The 24393-nt window shown below is 36.5% G+C and overlaps 1 protein-coding gene across 2 annotated transcripts in view; it reads right to left on the bottom strand.

The window, feature by feature from the left end:
- Window positions 1–4203: 4203 nt before the first annotated feature.
- The window catches only part of BMPR1A (bone morphogenetic protein receptor type 1A), a 138954-nt gene continuing 118764 nt past the window's right edge, over window positions 4204–24393 (bottom strand). For both annotated transcript variants that reach the window (XM_082673797.1, XM_082673796.1), the window contains exons 6-13: window positions 23630–23726; window positions 23367–23466; window positions 19216–19360; window positions 14245–14437; window positions 11350–11647; window positions 9296–9471; window positions 8136–8266; window positions 4204–8048 (exon numbers count right to left, since the gene is read on the bottom strand). In XM_082673797.1, the coding sequence (XP_082529923.1) occupies window positions 7923–8048; window positions 8136–8266; window positions 9296–9471; window positions 11350–11647; window positions 14245–14437; window positions 19216–19360; window positions 23367–23466; window positions 23630–23726 (1266 nt within the window). In that variant the 3' untranslated portion in view covers window positions 4204–7922. The remainder of the gene's footprint in view (window positions 8049–8135; window positions 8267–9295; window positions 9472–11349; window positions 11648–14244; window positions 14438–19215; window positions 19361–23366; window positions 23467–23629; window positions 23727–24393) is intronic.

Genomic DNA, 24393 nt, shown 5'->3' with positions numbered 1-24393 from the left:
TTCTTACTGGCCACAGGGATGCTGGAAGATCACAGAGTAGAATCTTCAGTTAGATTCTCTCTTCAACCTAACTACTAGCCAAGTATGAAGACAGAATCAAATAATAAAAATTACTTTTAAAGTGCTCAATTGAAATGCTTTCGCCAACAGCGTTGGTCTTTTTTTTTTTTTTTTTTGCCAGAGCCTTTCCATTCTTTCTTTTAGTGTTTTTCAACACTTATTTGGACTTTAGTCATACAGGAGGGCAACACAGAACAGAGCAGCAGCTGTGCTTCAACCTGATTCTACAGTTGCTTTCAAAAAAGATTCCTCCCCTAAAAAAAACGCCCAAGTTCTTTCTTTGTCTAGCTTAAAAATACTTTCAATATAAGAATTTCACATTGACTTCTAAACAATGGTAACATTTCAGGTTCCCTGGATAAAACCTAGGCCATGACATTTTTCACAGAACTAGAACAAAAAATTTCACAACTTGTATGGAAACACAAAAGACCTCGAATAGCCAAAGCAATCTTGATAAAGAAAAACAGAGCTGGAGGAATCAGGCTCCCAGACTTCAGACTATACTACAAAGCTATAGTAATCAAGACAGTATAGTACTAGCACAAAAATAGAAATATAGATCAAGGGAACAGGATAGAAAGCCCAGAGATAAACCCACGCACATATGTCACCTTATCTTTGATAAAGGAGGCAAGAATATACAATGGAGAAAAGACAGCCTCTTCAATAAGTGGTGCTGAGAAAATTGGACAGCTACATGTTAAAGAATGAAATTAGAACACTCCCTAACACCACACACAAAAATAAACTCAAAATGGATTAAAGACCTAAATGTAAGGCCAGACACTATAAAACTCTTAGAGGAAAACTTAGGAGGAACACTCTATGACATAAATCACAGCAAGATCCTTTTTGACCCATTTCCTAGAGAAATGGAAATAAAAACAAAAATAAATGGGACCTAATGAAACTTACAACCTTTTGCACAGCAAAGGAAACCATAACCAAGACAAAAAGACAACCCTCAGAACGGGAGAAAATATTTGCAAACGAAGCAACTGACAAAGGATTAATCTCCAAAACACAAAAGCAGCTCATGCAGCTCAACATCAAAAAAACAAAAAACAACCCAATCCAAAAATGGGCAGAAGACCCAAACAGACATTTCTCCAAAGAAGATATACAGATTGCCAACAAACACATGAAAGAATGCTCAACATCACTAATCATTAGAGAAATGCAAATCAAAACTACAATGAGGTATCATCTCATACCGGTCAGAATGGCCATCATCAAAAAATCTACAAACAATTAATGCTGGAGATGGTATGGAGAAAAGGGAACCCTCTTGCACTGTTGGTGGGAATGTAAATTGATACAGCCACTATGGAGAACAGTATGAAGGTTCCTTAAAAAACTAAAAATAGAACTACCATATGACCCAGCAATCCCACTACTGGGTGTATACTCTGAGAAAACCATAATTCAAAATGAGTCATGTACCACAATGTTCATTGCAGCTCTATTTACAATAGCCAGGACATGGAAGCAACCTAAGTTCCATCAACAGATGAATGGACAAAGAAGATGTGGCACATATATACAATGGAGTATTACACAGCCATAAAAAAAGAATGAAATTGAGTTATTTGTAGTGAGGTGGATGGACCTAGAGTCTGTCATACAGAGTGAAGTAGTCAGAAAGAGAAAAACAAATACCATATGCTAACACATATATATGGAATCTAAAAAAAAAAAAAAGGTTCTGAAAAACCTAGGGGCAGGACAGGAATAAAGATGCAGACATAGAGAATGGACTTTAGGACACGGGGAGAGGGGTAAGCTGGGATGAAGTGAGAGAGTGGCATGGACATATATACACTACCAAATGTAAAATAGCTAGCTAGTGGGAAGCAGATGCATAGCACTGGGAAATCAGCTCGGTGCTCTGTGACCACCTAGAGGGGTGGGATAGGGAGGATGGGAGGGCGACGCAAGAGGGAGGGGATATGGGGATATTTGTATACGTATAGCTGATTCACTTTGTTATACATCAGCAACTAACACAACAATGTAAAGCAATTATACTCCAGTAAAGATGTTAAAAAAAAAATCTAGGCCATGAGTAGTGAGGTGGGTGCAGGGAGCACTGGGGTATCTGGAATCACTCTGAATTTCATTCTGAGCAAGTAACCGGACAAAGACCAGAAAGATAAAGTTCAGAGAAGTAACAGGTAGGCCACATATATTGCATCTAAAAAAGAGAACAATTCAGCAACAATTCAATAACCTTTCAGCCCTAGTCTCTGCTTCTATCTGAAATACTTTTTCATGTACCTTTGCACTTGAACTAAGTTTCCTTTTACTGATTCCCAGCTTCAGGGTGACTTGCCCATTTGCTCTCACCGAGCTCACAGTGTTTAACTCCCCATGACTAGAACAGTGCCACTGCCATTAGGTGGCCTCTGCCTACACTCCTGGCCAGTCACCTGCAGTGGACTGTGTCCACTTAGGCTATACTGCTCCAGGGCTGAAGCCAGGCTTTCTTAGGAATATGCATCCAACTGAAGTATGAAGTGCAAGAAATGGTCCATGCATTAGCAACAGACAGATAAATATTTCTCCAAGAGAATGAAGACTTAATGACTGAATTAGCAGCTGCTTAAAATTACCTACAAGGATTAGACTATTCTGGAAGAACAGTATCTCATTTCTTAATGTCTACTCTATTAATGCTACTAATAATGTTAAAGAAACCTTGGAAATAGTCACTCTTCCAACTAAACAGGGAGAGTAACATTATGCTGAGAAGGAAGAATTAATATATTTACCCAGTTTTTGAGTCAGCTTTTTATAGATGGAAAAAAGCTAGGAAGTATTTGATAGGCCCAAGAAATCCCTGAGTCTTCTTTATCAAGCTGCACAAGAGTACATGCTATTGTTTCAAGAAACTGTCTTACAGTGACACTAAATGCGGATTCCAGTAAGGAATCTATAATAGGCTATCTCCAAACTTTTTTTTTAGCGGGGTGGGGTGGGCTGGGGGTGGGGAGACATCAACTAGTAACAAATCTTTTATAAGGATTTAACATGTTCAAATGCCTACAAAAAGGCATCACAAGGCACACTGAGTGAATTTACACACAACTGAAAACAGCTCTGACAGGTGGTGAGAACGATATTGCTACTGAACAGAAGGAAAGCTACCTTTACTTCCATGAAGTTTAAGCTTTTAAAACAGCATTTGTTGCAGCAGGAACACCATAAGGCCAGATAAATGGATTACACTACTCTAAACTAAAAGAAGCTAGTTACAGGCAAGAAATCAGGCACTCTATTAGCAGAAAGAGAAAAAACTTCGAAGAAATTACCTGGCCAGGTAGTGAGATGAGCACTCTCTTACACTGCTCTTAGGAGTGTAAATGAGAAACCCTTCTTGGCAGCAAGATTGCAATATTTAAAGAATCTCAGATTTTTTTTTTCATCTTAAAGAATCTTTAAAAAGTTCATATCCACTGGTTCCATTTTTAGGAGTGTAATCTAAGAAAATAAATATATGAAGATTTATGTACAAGGATGTTCAATATATTGGTTATATTTTCCCAAACAATGAAAATAACCCAAATATTCAACAGGGAATTATAAAAATAAATTGTTCCATCTACTTAGTGGAATGCTATGTAGTCAATTTTTAAAAAAATGTTTTCAATGGATATATAATGACATGTTCTATCTTAACATTTAAAAAAATATGCAGCAGCAAAAAAGATCAAAAAGAAACATTCAACTGTAAATAGTTGTACTATCTGGCAATAGGATTTTGAATGATTTCATTTGCTTCTTTATTCTTTCCTATGTTTTCCAAAATTTCTGCAATGAGTACATATTTTTAGAATTAGAAAAAATGTTTTGTTCTTTTTTTTTTTTTAAAGGAAAATAACCCTTGGCTATAATAGGCTTATATAACTATTATAACTTCTCTATCTACACAAAGGAAAGAGTGTATGGCCACTTACCCGCCCTGTGTCCACACTGGGTTTCTGGTGGCTGAAATGCACATCTCAGGGACATCTGTATGTACACTAACTTATTTGTTATAAAATTTCACTGGATAGGTGACTTCTGATACACAATACAGTCCAAGCAGAGTATCACAAAACACATCACTAAAGTATACTAAAATAAGGTTATTTACTTAAAAATGATACACTGGATGTAATCTATATATAGAACAAAGCAATTAATGGTAAACTTAATAAGGCACCTTTTAAACCAGATGCTGTACAAAATACATTTAGTGTGTTACATATCAAAGATGAATCTATATTTTTGGTGTTTTACAAATGCATAATAAAACTGCTTGTTTTTAACCTTCTTTCAGCGTATATGTACAACTTTCCTAATTAAGCTATAATGATACTTTCATTTTATACAATATATACTACATTTTAGTTTTTAAATGGGCAAAGACAACAGTCACTAAAAGGGCTTAAATAATTCCATTGAAAGCATAGTACAGAGCACAAGGTAAAATTACAATATATTTAATCCTTAGCAAAAGCAGTATTCACATACCTTCCTTATAGGATGATTACACATAGCTTCATGTGATGCTGCCCTAGATTTAATCTGCTCTTTATGAATGTATCAGCTCTCTGCAGTTTTCACTGTGACTCTCATAATAGCACTGAGGCAAGAAGATGAACTGCTACACTGCTATTTTAACATCTGACCCAAGCAAATAATAAATATTACCACTTTTAAACAGTACAAGAGCTGCAACAATCTTTTTAAAAAAAAATCAATTCGTATTTCTGCTGTTGAAATTATTTTAGATATTTAGAAACATTTCAAAACGTGTATGAAAAGAAAAATAAATAATTTAATTTATAAAATCTTGCCTGGAATAAATTATTCAATATCAAATTTGATCTTGGGCCAACTTAGAGATGTATTGATTCTTTAAACATTGTATTGCATTTTTGTTCTAAACAGAAGCAAAGCATCTGGGGAAAAAAAGGTACTGAATAGAGCGAATAAATAAAAAATCTGGCACATTCTAGGAAAACATAATTTTCAAAAACTATAGGTCACTTTCTAAGCTCAAAAACACTCCTGAAATTGGAAAGGCAACACAAAATGTTGATTGAAATATCTTTTGTGAAAACATTTCCAGAGAAACCAGATTTGAATTTTATGCTTCAGAAACTTGTCCAATAAGAAAGCACAGGGAAAGTTTAGACTAGACACACTGAAGCCAATTCCTAGCATGCATGCCCTTAATTCTAAAGATATTGATATTTACCAGTATAAAGAGAACTCATAAGGAGAATTTTCTTTGAGGGAGGATTAACTTGTTATATTCAGGTAGTTTTGGTTTTTTGTTTGTTTTGATGTTTTAATTATTTAAAGGGATGACAGACAGAAGCCACACATTTTTAAGATGCTAAGTTGTAAGCAGGACCAAATAATGGCTTCCAGGGTTTTACAAATTATTATTTATGGTACTATGTAATACTTCCTCTTTTACTCTTTAAATATTTAAATATGAACTTAGAAATTTAAGAGTAAGAATAAAAGGAGAGAAAAAATAGATTTCATGCAACTTTTTTTTGACTTTAGGATTTCAAAAATGGAATCATTTGCTTTGTAAAGAACATGTAATATTAGAAAATATTTTTATTGAACAAGTTTCTTGGTATCACTTTTAATAGACCAATTTAATTAAAAAATCATTATAATGCTCTTGTACTTACATATTATCTGCAATTGTCTGCTTCCACATACTATTTTAACATTTCTAAGAATAGAGTTTGCCTTTCCTTACATTTTTTTATTATTAAGATGACAAATTATTTTCAAGATTTACAGTTTATCAAATAAAAAATAAATCAAGGTTAACCTTACACTAAGTAGAGCTCATAAGTATTCTTAAATCACTTGGAAATTTAGATAAAAATACCTGTACTTCTCAGTACAGAGATGGGGAAAACATTCTCAAACAGGAAGTTACTGGGTACTATATATATCAATATATAAATTTACTTATCTTGATAAACACTTCAAGCTTTAGTTATGTAAGATGAAAATTATTAAACTTGGTCAAAACTGTTAAAGCAAGTCTCAAATTTGTGATTGATGTATAGACAAATATGTAAGCATTTCATCCTTAAATGTCAGTCGCATTTTTGGCAATGGATGGATACATGCTCTGATTCCTCCCCTTTAAAGATTTTTTAACTACGCTGCGATATAATCACATTTATTTTATGCTATATTCAAGAAAACTGTCTCACTTTATGCACCCATGAGTTGTTTGTTCAGAATAAGATATTAATATTTAAAAGGCGTTACAGAAGTATAGTTAGTTTCAGTAGATCAGAATTACTCCTTGGGGAAACAAGGCATCCATAAATATGTAGCATTTTATTGAGTAACAGCTATATGGTATAGATATAGGTACTGACTAGATATTGAACTTTTTGCCTGATTCTTCACTGTCTTCACAAACTTATGGAACAGAAATCATAAAACCAAAAATCTCAAATGATTTAAATGTCTAAAACAGTTGTTGACAAATGTGTATTAACTCTGTGACAGAAATTTCTAATTGGGGGATCCTTTCATAAAGGAGAACTGAGATGATGGCATCTTAATGAAAGGCTATACCTATGGTTAGTTCTTGATATTTAAACAAAGTCCTAGACTTGATATACTACTTTGAATTAATTCTGAAAATTTACATGTAGTTCTACTTTACAACTTTTTTTTTCTGAAGATCTTTTAATTTTTTTTCCCTTAAGGATGGGATATGAGGTACACATGAGCTGGTTTCTATAGTATGAATGTATGTACATATATAAAATATGGTTGTAAAGGAGCAGGTGTTTTGCAAGTAAAGCATATTACATGCAAAATATAAATAACTTCCCTTTTAAAAGTTACTGAGAATAAAGAATACAGAACATGGTTATAGGCACTTAAATTGCTATCAAATGCAGTAATTAGTATTCACTTCAATAAGAAGTGTTTTCTTTAGAAGGTTCATGGCATTGGAAGTTCCAACTTTGGATAGGATGCTTTTCATGACAAAAATAATAATTACCAAAAAAAAAAAAAAGTTTGTGGTGGGAGGAGAACAGTCCAAATTTACATACACTTTAAACTCCTTTTGGCCTTTATATCAACTTTAATGTTAAAAAATAAAGTTGGTGGAGAAGCTAGCTCACTTGCAAGGTAAATGGCTTTTATGTGATTGGCAAATCTTGGTCAGATAATGCATTTTTAAAGCACAAAACCAACAGCCACCAATATCTTCCTGTGCATTCATAAATTATTTTCTTCTAATTCAAATGGCAGCAGAGGAATTCTGGTATGCATGTATGTACACAGACACACACACACCATTATCAAGGCATGACAAACTATCATAAACTAAGCAGTATCCCAAACAGATCATGATCCATAGGCTGTTTACAAAGGTAGAATACAAATAGATTAAATTTTCTCAGGTAGAAGGTGAAAGTGTACATTTCTCCATCTCTGCTGAATTCATTTATCTTCTTAAGGCTTTCACAGAAAGCACCATTTTATGAACAGGTAATTCAGTACCCAGAGTTTGACTGGAGACATTAATCAGGATTGAAGTCTTGATGCAGTTCATAAAAACCCAATAAAAAAAAGGCATCAAAAACCACATTTATAATAAAGCTGTCCATATATAAAGAACGAAGTGTTTAGAAGTTCCCAGCTTGTATTCTACAGAGTACTGAAAGGTTTAATATTAGCAGCCTGTGAAGGTGTAGTGAGGAAAGAGTCTGAGAACCAAGTTAACATCCTTATTCTATTCTAATTCCACCCGTTCCTTGGGTGAAAACAGTTCTTGCAGTCTAGAATTTCTCCTCATGATTATTTGTCTGTCAAATCTTTACATCTTGAGATTCAACCATCTTGGCAAGTGTCTTCTTGATTCTCAGAGCTGTAAGTCTGGAGGCTGGATTGTGAGCCCAGCATTCTGACATTAGCTTCAAAACTGCTCGTAGACACTGAAAAGTAAAGAGAATGTAGTGAGTAGGTAAATATCGTTGGCAACACTCAGCAATCACTTCCTAAGGGGACTGAATTCCACTTACTTCATCACTGTTCCATCGATTAGACACAATTGGCCGCAAACGTTTGACACACACAACCTCACGCATATCTTCATATGATGGATCATTGGGTACCATGTTATAATATGGCAATTGGTACTCTTCTACAATTCCTGTAGTGAGTTAGAAGGTATAGTGGGCACAAAAATGGTGGCTGGACAAAATACATCAATCCATTCAGTACCTTCTACTGAACTATGGAACTGAAACAAATCCCTCCACAAAGAAGAAAAGACTACAGAGTGGATGATTCACTTTTAATAGTAAATGTATGTTCTCTTTTTTTTATGTCTAATTATCTTCTCTACCCCCACCATAGCTGTCCATATTGGACGTACCAATATCCCTTAAAATAAGCAAGGTGAACCACTCACTTACCCTAAATTTTCAGTCTAATTATTTATGTACACAATTGTTTCTACTAATGAATGAGGTTTTAATCTTTTTAATTATTTTTTTTTTCTGCAGTAGAAAGACAACATATATGCAGAAAAGAGTTAATAAAGCAGACCTGAAACTGCTATTCTTAAAAGGCCTGCTTGCAAGACTGGCACTTGACTGGTGTCTGAGAACCTGCCTGGTAAACAGCTCCCTACACTCAGATAAAACTAATGAAAAGGTGAGTCACTGTGCCTAGACTGTTTGTGCCAACAATATGGTTTATGCTGGACACCTGGCTTTCTTTCTAGAAGTTTGGAATTTTGATACATACTAGACAGAGGATGCCCACGGGACCAGCCTCCAAAAAAATCTTTGGGTACTAAATCTCTAATGAAGTTCCCTGGATGACAATATTTTACACATTATCACAATTCATTGCTGGAGTAACTTAAGCAAATCCCGAGCGACTCCACTGGGAAAAGACTTTTGGAAGCTTGTACCTGATTTCCTCTAAACTTTCTGCCCCATGCACCTTTTCCCCTTTGCTACTTTTGATGTGTAGCCTTTCAGTGTAACAAATTTTAGCTGTGAAGACAACTATATGCTGAGTCCTGGGAGTCCTAATGAAATCATAGAACTGGGGAGGGGTTGATCTTGGGGATCCCTGACACACACGACATCTAAATTATACAACTGGAGCTGTTATTTTTTGAATGATGAGTATACAAACATAACCAGAAACATGCTACCTAAACTCCTACCTCCTGTGATACAACGACGAGCCATTTCCCAAATAATCAGGCCAAAGCTATAGATGTCAGCCATTATGTAGGGCTGGAAATGGTTTTTATTCAGGCTTTCATCTAGCACTTCTGGAGCCATGTAGCGTTTGGTACCCACCCTAGTATTCAAAGGTACATCAACTTCATTTGTATCACTGAAACAGAAGACAGACAACGTCCAGGTTGAGGGCCAAGAACAAAATCGTTTCTCATCTATTTTTGTCTCATATTGTAAAAGTCAGGGTCTCTCTCTGTATGTATATAACAAAATAAAATAAAGATCTATCTATCTATCTAATATGTCTACATCCCCTTAACAGAAATCCTTGGGGTCAGATGTATTTTGAAATTCAGCATCTTTCAGATTTAAAGAAGTAATATACCCTTTAAATATATACTATATATTATATAAATCTCCAGCAGGGTCTGCAGCAGTACTCAATCAAAATCATTAGTAAGTATACAGTGAAAAACTAAGTATGAATGTTCATACTAAGCTGGATAAATAAAGACAGTAAATACCTCACATCAGTTCAGGTCAAGTTTTGTCACCAAACAAGTTTTGTGCCTCTCTAAGAAAGAGAACAATACTGAATATAAAAAAAGTGGTACATAATTATATCCCAGAACAAGTGAATGTGAAAATTAATTGAGAGGAATCATTTGCTTTTATCATTCTCATGTGATCCTTTGTGACTTAGGATTACATTTTTTTTCTTTATGGATCCAACCAACTTAGTTCTACTGTGAGTAATGTTTACATAATCATATTGAAATGATGTTTATTGTTTTTTTCAATTTTTGGAGTAAATTTTAGAGTTAGAAGACATGAATGGTTTGTTTTTAGGTCTCCAGATCTATTAGGTTCTGAAAACTACTCTGAGGCAGAGATTAATATAATGTATTTTATATTTCTTAAATTAGCATCTGATGAATATTTGAGCCAATAAACACTCCACTGATTAAAAACAACAGGATTAGAATACTGTAAAAATGATGGAAGAAGATTAAAAATTTTTAATGTTTGCTTTATTATGGACTAGTACTTCTATTTTATGGCCTGAAATGAGTTTTGAAATGTGAAATGGCTGCTGTATTCCAGAATTATAACATTAAAACAATTTAAATGGTTTTCTAAAAATCTGATATTCTCATTGTTTAAAAATATTGACAATATCAAGTAGTGATGAAGAAATGGCATACTTATATCTTGTTTATGGGAATGTAAACTGATGCACGCTTTCTAAAGGGATAACCTAGATAATTAATTAATAACATACTATTAATAACTTAATATGTACATACTCTCTGTTTAGCCCCTTCTCTAGCAATCCATCATGAAGAAATACTTGTACAAGTATTCAAGGATATTATATATGGATAAAATACAATATTCATTAAAACATTTATAAAATAATAGAGATAAACTGGAGGTAACTTTAATGCTCGTCAGTTGAGTCACAGATGAAATAAATTATAGTACATCTATAAAACGGAAAACTTTCCTTAACACTGTTAAAAAGAATGAAGTAGATCTATATATACTGAAACGGAAGGGTGTCTAAGACAATAAAAAGTAGGAAATCAAGAATTATGTAGAATAGGATGTAATTTTTGTTAAAAACAGAAAACACAATGACAACAAAACACGAAGACAGGGCTTCCCTGGTGGCACAGTGGTTGGGAGTCCGCCTGCCGGTGCAGGGGACACGGGTTCGTGCCCCGGTCTGGGAGGATCCCACATGCCACGGAGCGGCTAGGCCTGTGACCCATGGCCGCTGAGCCTGCGCGTCCGGAGCCTGTGCTCCGCAACGGGAGAGGCCACAACAGTGAGAGGCCCGCGTACTGCAAAAAAAACAAAACAAAACAAAACAAAACCCACGAAGACAAACCCCACCCCCAAACCCAATTTATATAATTATATAAGCACAAATACATGTTTGGAAATCCACTGTCCTGAATACAAATACAAACAGGTAAATATCTTTAGGAGATTACAATAATTTCAAAACAATAGGTAAAGAACCACTCACCTGTTGAATTTAACAGCAAGGCCCAGGTCAGCAATACAGCAACTTCCATTTTTCTTGATGAGGATGTTTTTGCTCTTTAGGTCGCGATGAGCAATTGCAGGCTTTCCTTGAGTGCCATAAATTTCTGTGTGGAGATGGCACAGACCACAGGCAGCTGAATAAGCCAACTTAAGCAGGGCTCTGGTGTCTAGTGTAGCACATTTCAGGAAATCATAGAGAGATCCGTTTTCATGGTAATCGGTAATCAAATAGAGCTGAGTCCAGGAACCTGTACCTTTAATATCTGCTGCTATAAAACCTGTTCAATTAATGAATTTAAAAGGTTAGTTATCAGATGTAGCTAGGAAGAATAATGAATGCTCATTTAGGATACTGAGAATAACTTAGGTATAATCTACAGGTAATAAAAATTTAACTTGTCTGACAAAATCTCTTGAATATATTACCAAAACTTTTATTTCTGTCATTTACATATAAAAGTCTATAATTTTGTAATTAATTTAAAGTAATCTTAATAATCATAAAAATGATAATATGACTAAGAAAAAGATCATATATATAATAACCTAGGGAAATGCTATTAATCTACATGATTCTGTAAGGATGAAGAACTATAAAGAAGGAATGTGGAAAAGGCTCTTCATTTCAAACTGAAAAGTGGACCCATTAAAATAATAAAGTTAGTGCTTCCCTGGTGGTGCACTGGTTAAGAATCTGCCTGCCAATTCAGGGGGCATGGGTTCAATCCCTGGTCCGGGAAGATGCCACATGCCTTGGAGCATCTAAGCCCGTGCACCGTAACTACTGAGCCCGTGCTCTAGAGCCGGAGAGCCACAACTACTGAAGCCCACGCGCCACAAGTACTGAAGCCCGCGTGCCTAGAGCCCGTGCTCTGTAACAAGAGAAGCCACTGCAATGAGAAGCCCGCACACTGCAATGAAGAGTAGCCCCCACTCGCCGCAACTAGAGAAAGTCCGCGTGCAGCAACGAAGACCCAACACAGCCAAAAATAAATAAAATAAAAATAAAATAAAATAAAAATAATAAAGTTAAATATGTTCAACTAAGAGTTCGCTCCTAACTAAGCCAACTCCCACTTGCCCATCAATGCCTTATCACATTTTCCTTTTCAGCCTGGCTCACTGACAAGCAAGTTCACAATACTGGCCTCCTTTCTTTCTCCTTTCTCTTCTCCCTCTCTTCAGAAAAAGGTGAGTGCTGAATTGAATAATGTTCCCCCCGCCCTGCATTCATGTCCACCTGGTACCTATAAATGTGACCTTATTTGGAAACAAGGTCTTTGTAGGTATAATCAAGTTCAGATGAGGTGATACTAGGTTAGAGTGGGCCCTAAATCAATGACTAGTATCCTTATAGGAAGAGGGAAATATGGATACAGACACACAGGAAGAAGGCCATGTGCCAACAAAGACAGAGATAGGAGTGTGGTCTCCCAAGCCAAGGAATGCCGAAGATAGCTGGCAATCACCAGAATCTGGAAGAGGCAAGGAAGGGTCCTCCCCTAAAGCCTTCAGAGAGCATGGCCCTGTCAACACCTTGATTTTAAAATTCTGGCCTCCATAACTCTGAGAGAATTAAGTTTCTGTTGTTTTAAGCCACCTAGTTTGTGGTACTCTGTTACGGACAGTCCTAGGAAACGAATATAATTAGTATAGGAAACTATACTCTTAGCAACATGTTATGCACTCTCTAAATTAAAGGGCAAGGAAATAGTACCTGAATAGAAAGTCAGGGAAGGTAGATGAGTTTATGTACCCTACTGATCAGATCACACCTAGGTTATTTTGCTACTGTGTGAATGGGGGTGAGGAGAGAGACCTATTAAACACAGAACATAATAAATGAAGCTACATCCTATGAGGGAGGGGGGTGATTTAATCTGCAACAGGCAAAGGTACATACAGTTCAAGTTACCCTAGAAAATTGCTTAAATTACCTTTAAAAGACTTGTTTTTTGTTACTATATGACTAAGTCCAATAAACTATATTACTTCCACTTTGAAACTCACTGCTGTTTCTGCTCAGCTGGGTAGTAAATATAGACATACCTTGTTTAACCGAGCTTCACAGATACTGGGTTTTCCAAATTGAAAGTCTGTGGCAACTCCTGCCACAAGTCTATAGGAGCCGTTTTTCAAACAGCATTTGCTCACTTCACGTGCCACATTTTGGTAATTCTCACAAACCTTCAAACTTTTTCATTATTATTATATTTGTTATGGTGATCTGTGATCAGTGGTCTTTGATGTTACTATTGTAATTGTTTGGCATTTTTTAGAAGTTTTTTTTTTTTTTTTTTTTTTGTTGTTGTTTTTTTTTGCAGTACGCGGGCCTCTCACCGCTGTGGCCTCTCCTGTTGCGGAGCACAGGCTCCGGACGCGCAGGCTCAGTGGCCATGGCTCACGGGCCTAGCCGCTCCGCGGCATGTGGGATCTTCCCGGACCAGGGCACGAACCCGTGTCCCCTGCGTCGGTAGGCAGACTCTCAACCACTGCGCCACCAGGGAAGCCCAGTAAAGTATTTTTAAATTAAGGTATGTACATTGTTTACTAGACATAATGCTACTGCACACTTAATATAGTACAGCATAAACATAACTTTTATATGCACTTGGAAACCAAAATATTTGTGGGACGTGCTTTATTGCAGTGGTCTGGAACCCAACCCCAAAATATCTCTGAGCCTTGTCTGGAAAGTGGTTGGTTGCCATTCAGGACTGGGTTGTATTTAAACTATATATTCCACTAGATTTCCTTTAGCCAAATGCACACAGCTGAACTCACATATGTTTTCAAAGCCCATGTGCCAGGCTTCCACCGGCATCCCACTAACCTTGAAGAATATGGAACTGACTAAAATCAAACGTGTACTCACCGAGTATGTTTTCATGGCGCATTAGCACGGTTTGATAGATTTCCGTTTCTCGAAACCAGCTAGCTTCTTCAGTGGTAAAAAACACTTTGACTGCCACTTTCTCACCACGCCATTTACCCATCCACACTTCTCCATATCGGCCTTTACCAACTTGCCGAACCATCTGAATCTGTTTGGCAATAGTTCGCTGAACCTTCATAGTAAAAAGTAAAATGAGAAGAACATATTAAGATTGAAAAAGTGGTTTAATAGGCCATCCCATCAGAAAGGATGGTGTGGGGCTTCCCTGGAGGCGCAGTGGTTAAGAGCCTGCCTGCTGATGCAGGGGACACGGGTTCGTGCCCTGGTCTGGGAAGATCCCACATGCTGCGGGGCGGCTGGGCCCGTGAGCCATGGCCGCTGAGCCTGCGCTCCGCAACGGGAGAGGCCACAACAGTGAGAGGCCCGCGTACCGCAAAAAAAAAAAAGGATGGTATATACAACCAACCAACTCGAAGATTAACATATATACAGTCATATCTGTTCCGCATATCTGTTCCGCATCCTTGGATGTGGAAGGCCGACTGTAAGGGACCTGAGCATCTGTACGTTTTTATATCTACAAGGGGTCCTGGAACCAACCTCTGAGGTCTATCTTGAGGGAGGACTGTACTGTAATTCAAAAGGAGATGAAACAATGTACAATATATTCTAAAATCACAAAATAACAGGTTAGTCAATGTGGCAGACTGTTTGCAAAAATGGACTATATAATTCCCCTCCCAGTACACACACCCTTGGGTAGTCTCCTCCAGACTCTGGGCTTGGCTACATGTCTTGCTTTGGGCAAAAGAACAATAGCAATTGTAAAACAAGTGAAAAGTCTTTGTGCACCGGGGCTTGCCCTTTCTTGCCATTCTAGGGCACCCTGTGACCAAAATGAGCAAAACCATACCAACTGTTGGCCATGTACATAAACTATACCATTTGGCTCTAGCTGAGCAAATTCAGAAAAAGAACTGCCCAGAAGACCCACAGAATCATGAAAAATAACAAATGTTTGTTGTTTCAAGCCACTAAGCTTTGGGATGGTTTATCATGTAGCAAAATCTAAATGACAGTTAAAAATACTCAACTCAGTCTGTAAGACCCTACATGATCTGGTCCCTGCCTAACTCTCCTGCCTGATCATTGACTCTAATCCCCTCTTATTTACCTTGTTTCAGTTTTTAGAATTCACTCAAGCTCATTCCTGTCTCAATATTTTTGCATGTGCAGTTCCCTTTACTTAAGAGTGTTGTTTCTCTCTTAAACACCTTCATAGCATACATATTTCTCAGTTGCTGCACTTATCACAATTACAATTTTATTATTATTTATATACATATTTGTTTGAATTCCATCCCCCACTACTCACAGAATACAGATACTTATTTAGGACAATAAGTGAAGTACAATACTGCTTTCATTAATATTTGTTGGATGAAACAGGCAGGTAAATTGCTACCTTTCATTTTCAGAAGCATTAGCAGCCATTCTAAATTAAAAAAACAACACTAAGGTCCCGGTTGGAAATGTAGTTAAAATGGGCTAGATTTTATGAGCATCTAAACTGACTTACTTTATGTATCACTTATTACAAATTCCTTTTGTGATTTCATTTTAGAAAGCCAGAATTACTGAGGTCTAATTTACATATACTAAAATGCACTCTTTTCGAGAACTGTGTTTTGACAAATGTATACAGTTATGTAACCACCAACATCACAATTAAGATACAGAACATTTCTATAACCCAGAAAAGTTCCCTTTACCGCTTGAAAGTCAATCACCTCCCCACCTACCTTGAGTCCCTGGCATGACTGATCTCTTTTCTTTCCCTACAGTTTTGAACATGACATAAATGGAAACATACAATAGGTAGCCTCTGTATCTAGCTTCTTTCATTCAGCATAAAATACTTTGAAATTAAAAAAAAAATACTTTGAAATTTACCTGTGTTGCTATTGCATGCATCAGTAGTTTGTTCCATTTTACTGACAAGCAGTATTCTACTCAATGAATGTACCACAATTTGTTTATCCATTTACCAACTGACGGACTTCTGGGTTGTTTACAATTTATTATGAACAAAGCTGCTATGAACATTCACAGTCAGTCTTTGCATGGACATGTTTGCATATTCCTTCTGTAAACAATTAGCAGAAGGACTGCTTCACTGTATAAAAAGTATATGCTTAACGTTTTAGTCAGATATCAACCTGTTCCCCAAAGTAGCTGTATTCTGCATTTCAATCAGCAATATATGAGATTTCCAGTTGATTTAATTAATTAATTAATTAATTAATTAATTTATGGCTGCATTGGGTCTTTGTTGCTGCATGCGGGCTTTTCTCTAGTTGCGGTGAGTGCGGGCTACTCTTCGTTGTGGTGCGCGGGCTTCTCTTGCTGCGGATCACAGGCTCTAGGTGTGCGGCCTTCGGTAGTTGTGGCACACAGGCTCGGTAGTTGTGGCTCGCGGGCTCTAGAGCGCAGGCTCAGCAGCTGCAGTGCACGGGCTTAGGTGCTCCGAAGCATGTGGGATCTTCCCGGACCAGGGCTCGAACTCGTGTCCTCTGCATCGGCAGGCAGATTCTTAACCACTGTGCCACCACGGAAGCCCTGATTTATATTCCTTTCCACACTTAATATTCTCAGTTTTTGTCATACTAGTGAACGTGTAGTATCTCACTGTGTTTAATCTGCATTTCCCTGATGATGCTGAGCATCTTTTCATGTGTTTATCTGCCATTCTTACATCTTCTCTGGGCAAGTGTCTGTTCAAATCATTTGTCCATTTTTAAACAATTGGGTTGTCTCATTCCTGAGTTGTAAAAATTCTTCATATATTCTGCAACACAAATTCTTTATCTGAACTCCTTTGCCAGTCTGTGACTTATTTTTTCACTTTCTTAACAGTGTCTTCTGAATAGGAAAAGTTTTAAATTTTAAGAAAGACCAATTTATCATTTTTTAAAGTGACTCTTGCCTTTTGTGTCCTAAGAAATCTTTACTCAAAGTCACAATAATTTTCTAAAACATTTTCTTTTAAAGGTTTTATACTTTAATTTTTACATTTAGGTCTATTATCCATTTCAAGGTAATTTTGTATATGGAGTGAGATAAGGGTCAAGATTCACCTTTTGGCAAATGGATGCCCAATTTTTCCTGCACCATTTGTTGAATGGACTCTTTTCCCCACTGAATTACTCTGGCATCCAAATCAACTGATCACACATGTGTGCGTCCATCTCTAGACTGTATTCTGTTCCACTGATGTACATACCTATCCTTATGCCAGGATCACATAGTGTTAACTACTGTAGCTGTACAATAAGCCCAGAAATCAGGTAGTGAATCCTCTTTATTCTTCTTCTTCAAAATTGTTTTGGCTCTACTAGGTCCTCTGCATTTCCAAATAATTGTTAGAATAAGCTCATCAATTTCTACAAAAGTTTGCTCTGATTTTGATTTGGATTGAATTGAAACTATAAATCAGTTTTAGGATAACTGAAATCTTAATACTGAGTCTTCTGATTCAAAAACAGGTTAAAAACCTTAACGCTTATTAGGGGTTTTGTTCATTTCTTTTGGCAATGTTTTCTGATTTTTTTTTTTTTTGCGGTATGCGGGCCTCTCACTGTTGTGGTCTCTCCCGTTGCGGAGCACAGGCTCCGGACGCGCAGGCTCAGCAGCCATGGCTTCACAGGCCTAGCCGCTCTGCGGCATGTGGGATCTTCCTGGACCAGGGCATGAACCTGTGTCCCCTGCATCGGCAGGCGGACTCTCAACCACTGCGCCACCAGGGAAGCCCCATGTTTTCTGATTTTAAGTGTACAGGTCTTACATAAATTTTAAGTTTATTCCAAAATATTTCACGTTTTTGATGGTATTTTAAATGACAGTGCTTTTAAAATTTTAATCCCTAATTGTTTATAGCCAGTGTACATAAATTCAATGATTTTTGTACAATGACCTTGATAAACTCACTTATTGGTTGTTGTAGCTTTATGTTATCATCTTTGAGATTTTCTATGTAGACAATCATGTTGTCTGCACTGTCCTTTCCAATTCAATTACAGAATTACCTGATTCAATGAATTTTATAATTAGAGACCAATGTATTTACTTTAAACAAACCAACTAAACACAGAATTTAAAATCTATCTAGATATCTAGTATTTATTATAAGGGTCCCCTTGACCCCTAAGTCTGAATATTTCTATACATGTAATTCTCTTAGAATTATTTACAACTCGCTTTAACATCATTTTTATGAATTGTGTTTTGGTAACACAGTATTATATTGAGGGAAGTATCCTCTCTATGAAGATGATCTGTGGGAGTAACTTCCTTTCGATTTCAGAATCTGAAATAGTTATACTTCTCCCAACCAATCAGTTTAACCTTACAGATGCAAGGTATTTTACACCTGATTCCTCATGTTGGCTGTTAAAAACCTGTGAGCTGGGCTTCCCTGGTGGCACAGTGGTTGAGAGTCCGCCTGCCTAATGCAGGGGAGGCGGGTTCGTGTCCCGGTCCGGGAAGATCCCACATGCCGCGTAGCGGCTGGGCCTGTGAGCCATGGCTGTTGAGCCTGCACGTCCAGAGCCTGTGCTCCGCAACGGGAGAGGCCACAACAGTGAGAGGCCCGCGTACCACAAAAAAAAAAAAAACCTGTGAGCTTATGTTAACACTTACATAGCACTTCATGACCACATTTTCTCTCTTAACCTTGCTTGTGACTCTACCTTACTTTATTCAATTTTTCTTATTTCATATTTCTTATTTTAACTAATTTCATCTTGCATTACTGTAACCATCTTTCTAAATAAGGGAAAAAAGTGTGTCTAGTAAAGTCCCCTAATATGTAATTATTAAGCCGTCTACCATCATATGACAACACATTCTGTATTAATAAACCATTCATGTTTATATGACATTTCAGCTTACCAATAAGGGTAGTCCAGATCCACTACCAGAACTTTGTGACTGGTCAATAAGGTCTTTTAATGATTCCCCAACTGGAATAAATGCTTCATCCTGTTCCAAGTCACGATTGTAACGGCGTCTGCTTGAGATGCTCTTGCAATAATGTCTTTCAAAAAAGCAGAAAATAATCTACATTAACATTCTAAAACTGTAAAATTCTAAGGTAAGAAAAATCTTGAGGTTGTTGACACTATTATCCTTCCTTCATCACATGGGTTCATATCCAAATTAGTCTTATCATAGAAAAATATATCCTCTGTTAAAATAATGTCCAGAAATGGAGTTTATGAGGTAGAGAGATATATACTATCTTAAAACGGAAAGACGTCCATGGTACATTGGCAAGTGAAAAAAACAGATTAAAAAACAGCATGTAAAGTATGATCCTAGCTATAAACATTTAAAAATTATATGTATCTATACTTGTCTAAAAGGATCAGAAATATATCAAGTTGTATATAATAGTTATTGCTGGGAATGTAGGAATATTTACTTTCTACTTTACATATGTATTTTCATCTGAATTTGTAAGCATGTAGTTTTGTATCAAAATGAACAATAAATATACTTCCATTTTAAAAAAGAGTTTATGGAAAAGAAATCAAATAAGTTCACTTAATTCATTCTAATATTTTCAAAGGCTTTTTAAAATTTTTTCAAATTATGAAATGTTTCAAACATGTAGGAAGGTAGAGATTAATTTATTAGGCACCCATGTGTAAGCCATTTAAATTTAATAAATATTGACATTATGCTATGTTTATTTTAGATATATTTTAAATAAATAAACATTAAAATATTTGCAGCTGCAGCCATTTCCCTCATAATTCCATTTCCCTCATTTACTCCTAAGAGACAAACACTACCCTGAAGGTGGTTATATCCTTCCTATCTATGTATTTATACCTTTACCATAAAAGTATATACACATAAACAACATCGTTCCTCTGGACACAAATGGCATATGTTGTATTAATATTTTACATCATGCTTTAAAAAACTCCTTATGTATTACATATTTACCCATGTTGATACATGTTAAAAAAAACAACAGCTCATTTTTATTGATCTTGAGTGTGTGTCAGGCACTGTTCTATGACTTACTTCATCTTTATTAAACTCGTAAGTACTATTGTTTCCATTTTACAAAAGAGAAAACCATGGCCCAGAGGCTCATCATTTGTCCCAAGTCAGACAGCTGGCTAATTATTCTCCAATACTGAGGCAAGACCCTTCTGGGTACTATAACCAAAACCCCATGAATTATGAGGTTTTCAAGTCACATAGCTGGTGGGAACAGATACTATCCCCAGCCTTGTGTGAGCACTGAATACTGTTTCCTTCCATCTTTTCAGCCGTTCTTTCCCAGCCTTAGGTGGTTTCCTCACTTGAACACACTGATCACGATTCAGCTGAATATTCTATGGGAACGTTCTGAAGATGTCTGGAGTTCTTTCTCTGTGAAACTCTCCTTTCCAGTGCTCTGTACCTATGAACTATAGCTGCTGCTCTCTCCCCAGACTCTCAGCTGTATCTCCTCGATTCGGTGTCTGCTGGGCTACACCTGAGTTCTTCCTGTGTCCCGCAGCCAGAAACTCTCTTCAGGGAGTAAGCTGGGCAGTCACAAGACTCACCTCATTTGTTTCCTGTTTCTCAGGGATCAGTGCCCTTCACTGGCTGATTGGCAGCTACTAGTATGCGACTGGGGCTTACTGATTACAGGTTTCACTGTAAGACAATCTGCTTGGGCCATTTCACTGGACTTACTAGAGACAGAATACTCAGGTCTTTTTTCTTGGGCTAGATGGATTTTCCCCAAGAACAATCTTATATGTTATCTAGAGGGAACATGCTTGGTTAGCAGGGTTCTGGAGGGTAGGGGGGCCCACAAATTAGTATGTAAATATTCACTTTACCTCCTTATTTTTATTATAATACCTCACCCTCAATAATGGGATACCATAGCTAAGAACATTTTTGTTCTTTTCAGAGACTACACTTCTAGCCTTCTGTTAGAGAGATGGTGGAAAGTCACATCATTATTCAGAAAAAGAGTAGGGATCTCAACATCTGTGGTACTTGGCATCCAAAATGGCCCACAAAATTTCTCAACTCCTGGTATGCCTGCCTTGTTTACTTCCCTTCCATAAAGCAGAGCTCATCTCTGTGACCAACAGAATATGGCAGAAGTGATGGTGTCACTTCTGAGTCTAGCTCATAAACAGCACTGCAGCTTCCACCTTGGTCTCCTGGATCACTCACTCTGGGGGTGCGGGGGAGCCAGGCCTCATGCTGTGAGGAAGCTCATGCAGGCAGCTCAGTAGAGAGCCTCACATCAGAGGAACTAAGGTCTCCTGCCAACTTGTGAGCCTCAGAAGCGAGCTATCTTGGAAGGGGATCTACCAGCTCCACTCAAGCCTCCAGGTGAGCGCAGCCTCTGCTGACATCTGAGCCACTGTCAAGTCACTCCTGAAGTCCTGACCCACAGAAACAATGAGAGATAATAACTGCTGTTTCAAGCCACTAAGTTTGGGAGTGATTTCTTAATGCAGTATTGCACAACTAATAAAGCATCTGACTTTCTAAAAACAGACTTTCAAGCAATCCTCTTGGTTTTACTGTCCCCCTCAACTTCACTACCGTAGATAACTGCTACTGCCAATTGAGCTTCTTGGGGAATTTTACAGTATAAACTGGTTGCTGTTTGTCTCATTTTCTAGCCTGGGATTCAGATTTCTTAGGTCTACAAAGTCACTACTCATCCATAAGCTTCACAGGTTCTACAGCTTTTTGCTGTTATCTTGTCTCCTTGTCCTAGTTGGACAAAAAAGTTAAAAACTCTTTATTGCTGTTTTAGTGGGGCACAACAAAAGTAAGTATGCTCAATCTACTTCTTTATCTAAAAAGTCTATTATCAAACATTTGAATCTTTGCCAGTATAATGGGTAAAAAATATCTCAGTACAATTCTAATTTATATTTTTCATATTATGAGTATTCTTAAGTCATCTTTTTATTTTTCTTTTAAGAGCCATATGTATTTCTCTTTAGGTAAAATATATGCTCATTTTTGGGGGCCTTATTTCCCACTGAATTGATTTTTTTCTTTTTGATTTATAGAAGCTCTTTATATTTGAGAAATCAGCTCTTTGTAATATAAGCTGCGGATATTTTTCACTGTTGGTCTGTCTTCTGACCATTTATGGTGGTTTCTACCACATAGTAAAGTTTTATTTTTATGTAGTTGACACCATCAATCTTTTCTTTTTTAATTTTAAGGTTTTGGTTTTTTTGCTTGTAAGTTTTGTGTCAGACTCAGATTATTTAAAAAAATTCTTCCAAGGTTTGTTCTAGTATTTTAATCAATTCAGTTTATATATATAGTTTATATATAGAGAGAGAGAGCGCGAGCAAGAGAGAAAGAGAGAGAGAGAGAGAGAAAGGGAGAGCGAGCACCCCAACCTGGCTAAAATTTATTTCAGTGTACGGAATTGATTCAACTTCATTTTCTGCCATATAGCTATCCACTCCCAAATCCATTTACTGAATAAGCCAACTTTTCCTCAGTGATCTGAAATGTTACCTTTATCATATAGTAACTTTCTTTATATACTTGGGTCTACTTATGGGTCTAGTAACGAATTCCACTGATCTCTCTGTTTATTCATATGCCAGTAAGATAATATTTTATTATTGAAGTTTATGCCCTCCTCTTATTGCTCTTCTGGCAAATGTCTTCTGAAATCATGACTAAATGCAAACAATTCTGAACTGCCAAATAACTAAAGAATGATAATACATACAGTTGATTTCTTGGGACAGGTTTTTAAATTTAGATATAAGAAAGTTCAATATTCTATAAATAAGAAAACCTTAAGTACTCGTGAACACAACAAGAAGTATAATGTTGTGTCCAATTAATTGATTAGTAGTAAGGTCTTCTGTTCCCTTAAGAAAACTATAATATAGTTAATTAAAGGAGATAACCAGAAAATACAAGTTAATGGTTCCTGAAATACATTCAGTGTCAATGGTTTCTGCCTACTGGCTTTAAGAACAACTGTTTATATCTAATAGTCAACAAAATATTTTGCAACAAAATAATTATCTTACTTGTAACAAAAGCAGCTGGAGAAGATGATCATAGCAATTATGCAGACAGCCATAGAAATGAGCAAAGCCAGCCATCGAATGTTGCCATCGAAAAATGGACCTGATAATGGAAGTAAACAATGAAAAAGACATATTATCTTTCGATCACATCTTAAAAGGAAAAAATAACTTGTAGTGTTGAACTCTAGAAAGCTTGCTTATTGTTAAAACCAGAGAAAATATTTTACTGAGAATCATGATTGCACTTTTCTCTGCTAACCTACCTATAACAACAGGGGGCAGTGTAGGTTGTAAATACTGGTTACATAAGTTGGTCCGACAACATTCTATTGTCCGGCGTAGCTGGGCTTTTGGTGAATCCTAAAGGAAGAAAATTAGAAAAAATTTGATACACGAAACTGATAATTAATTTTTAAAATATTCATAAAATACAGTTTATAATTCAGTGAGTGAAAAGGACCTGCTAAGTTTGTGTGAAAGTGATTATTGAAAAATTTAAATCTATGGTGAAATAGTGTTGTAAAGACTCTAAAATGTTTTTTCTTAAGGAGAATGTATGTATGTGGATGGTGTGTTAGAACACTAGACTATAACTTAATTACAGATAAACAAAAGTTTATATATATTTTTCACCCAAAATTTGGCATATCTTAAGATATGACTTATTCATTTGTTTTTAGTAAAAAAGTATTTAAAATCATGAGATCTTTTCCTAAAAAACATGGGTAATACATTTTATTACAGTGATAAACTAGCAGGGTAAATATGATCTCATAGGAGTATTGAGACTTAGTTGGATGAGACTTAAGATCTGACTAAAAAGTGGAGCGTGTCCTAGGCCAAAGAAATGACAGGTTAGAAAAGGTAGTCAAGTAGGCAGAAGATACAGTTGATGCTGCCTATAACAACAATGTGGAAACTAATGAACCTGATACGGAAGCAAGTTGAAGTGTACGTGGTGAGGATAAGGTCAAAATATAGAAACAATATTTCTGAGAGTTTTTGGGAGACCACCAACCAGATATGT

The sequence above is a fragment of the Grampus griseus genome (genome assembly GCF_964374135.1).
Source record: "Grampus griseus genome assembly, chromosome: 16".
Classification (NCBI taxonomy): domain Eukaryota; kingdom Metazoa; phylum Chordata; class Mammalia; order Artiodactyla; family Delphinidae; genus Grampus; species Grampus griseus.
This window is presented reverse-complemented; position numbering and strand designations above follow the sequence as displayed.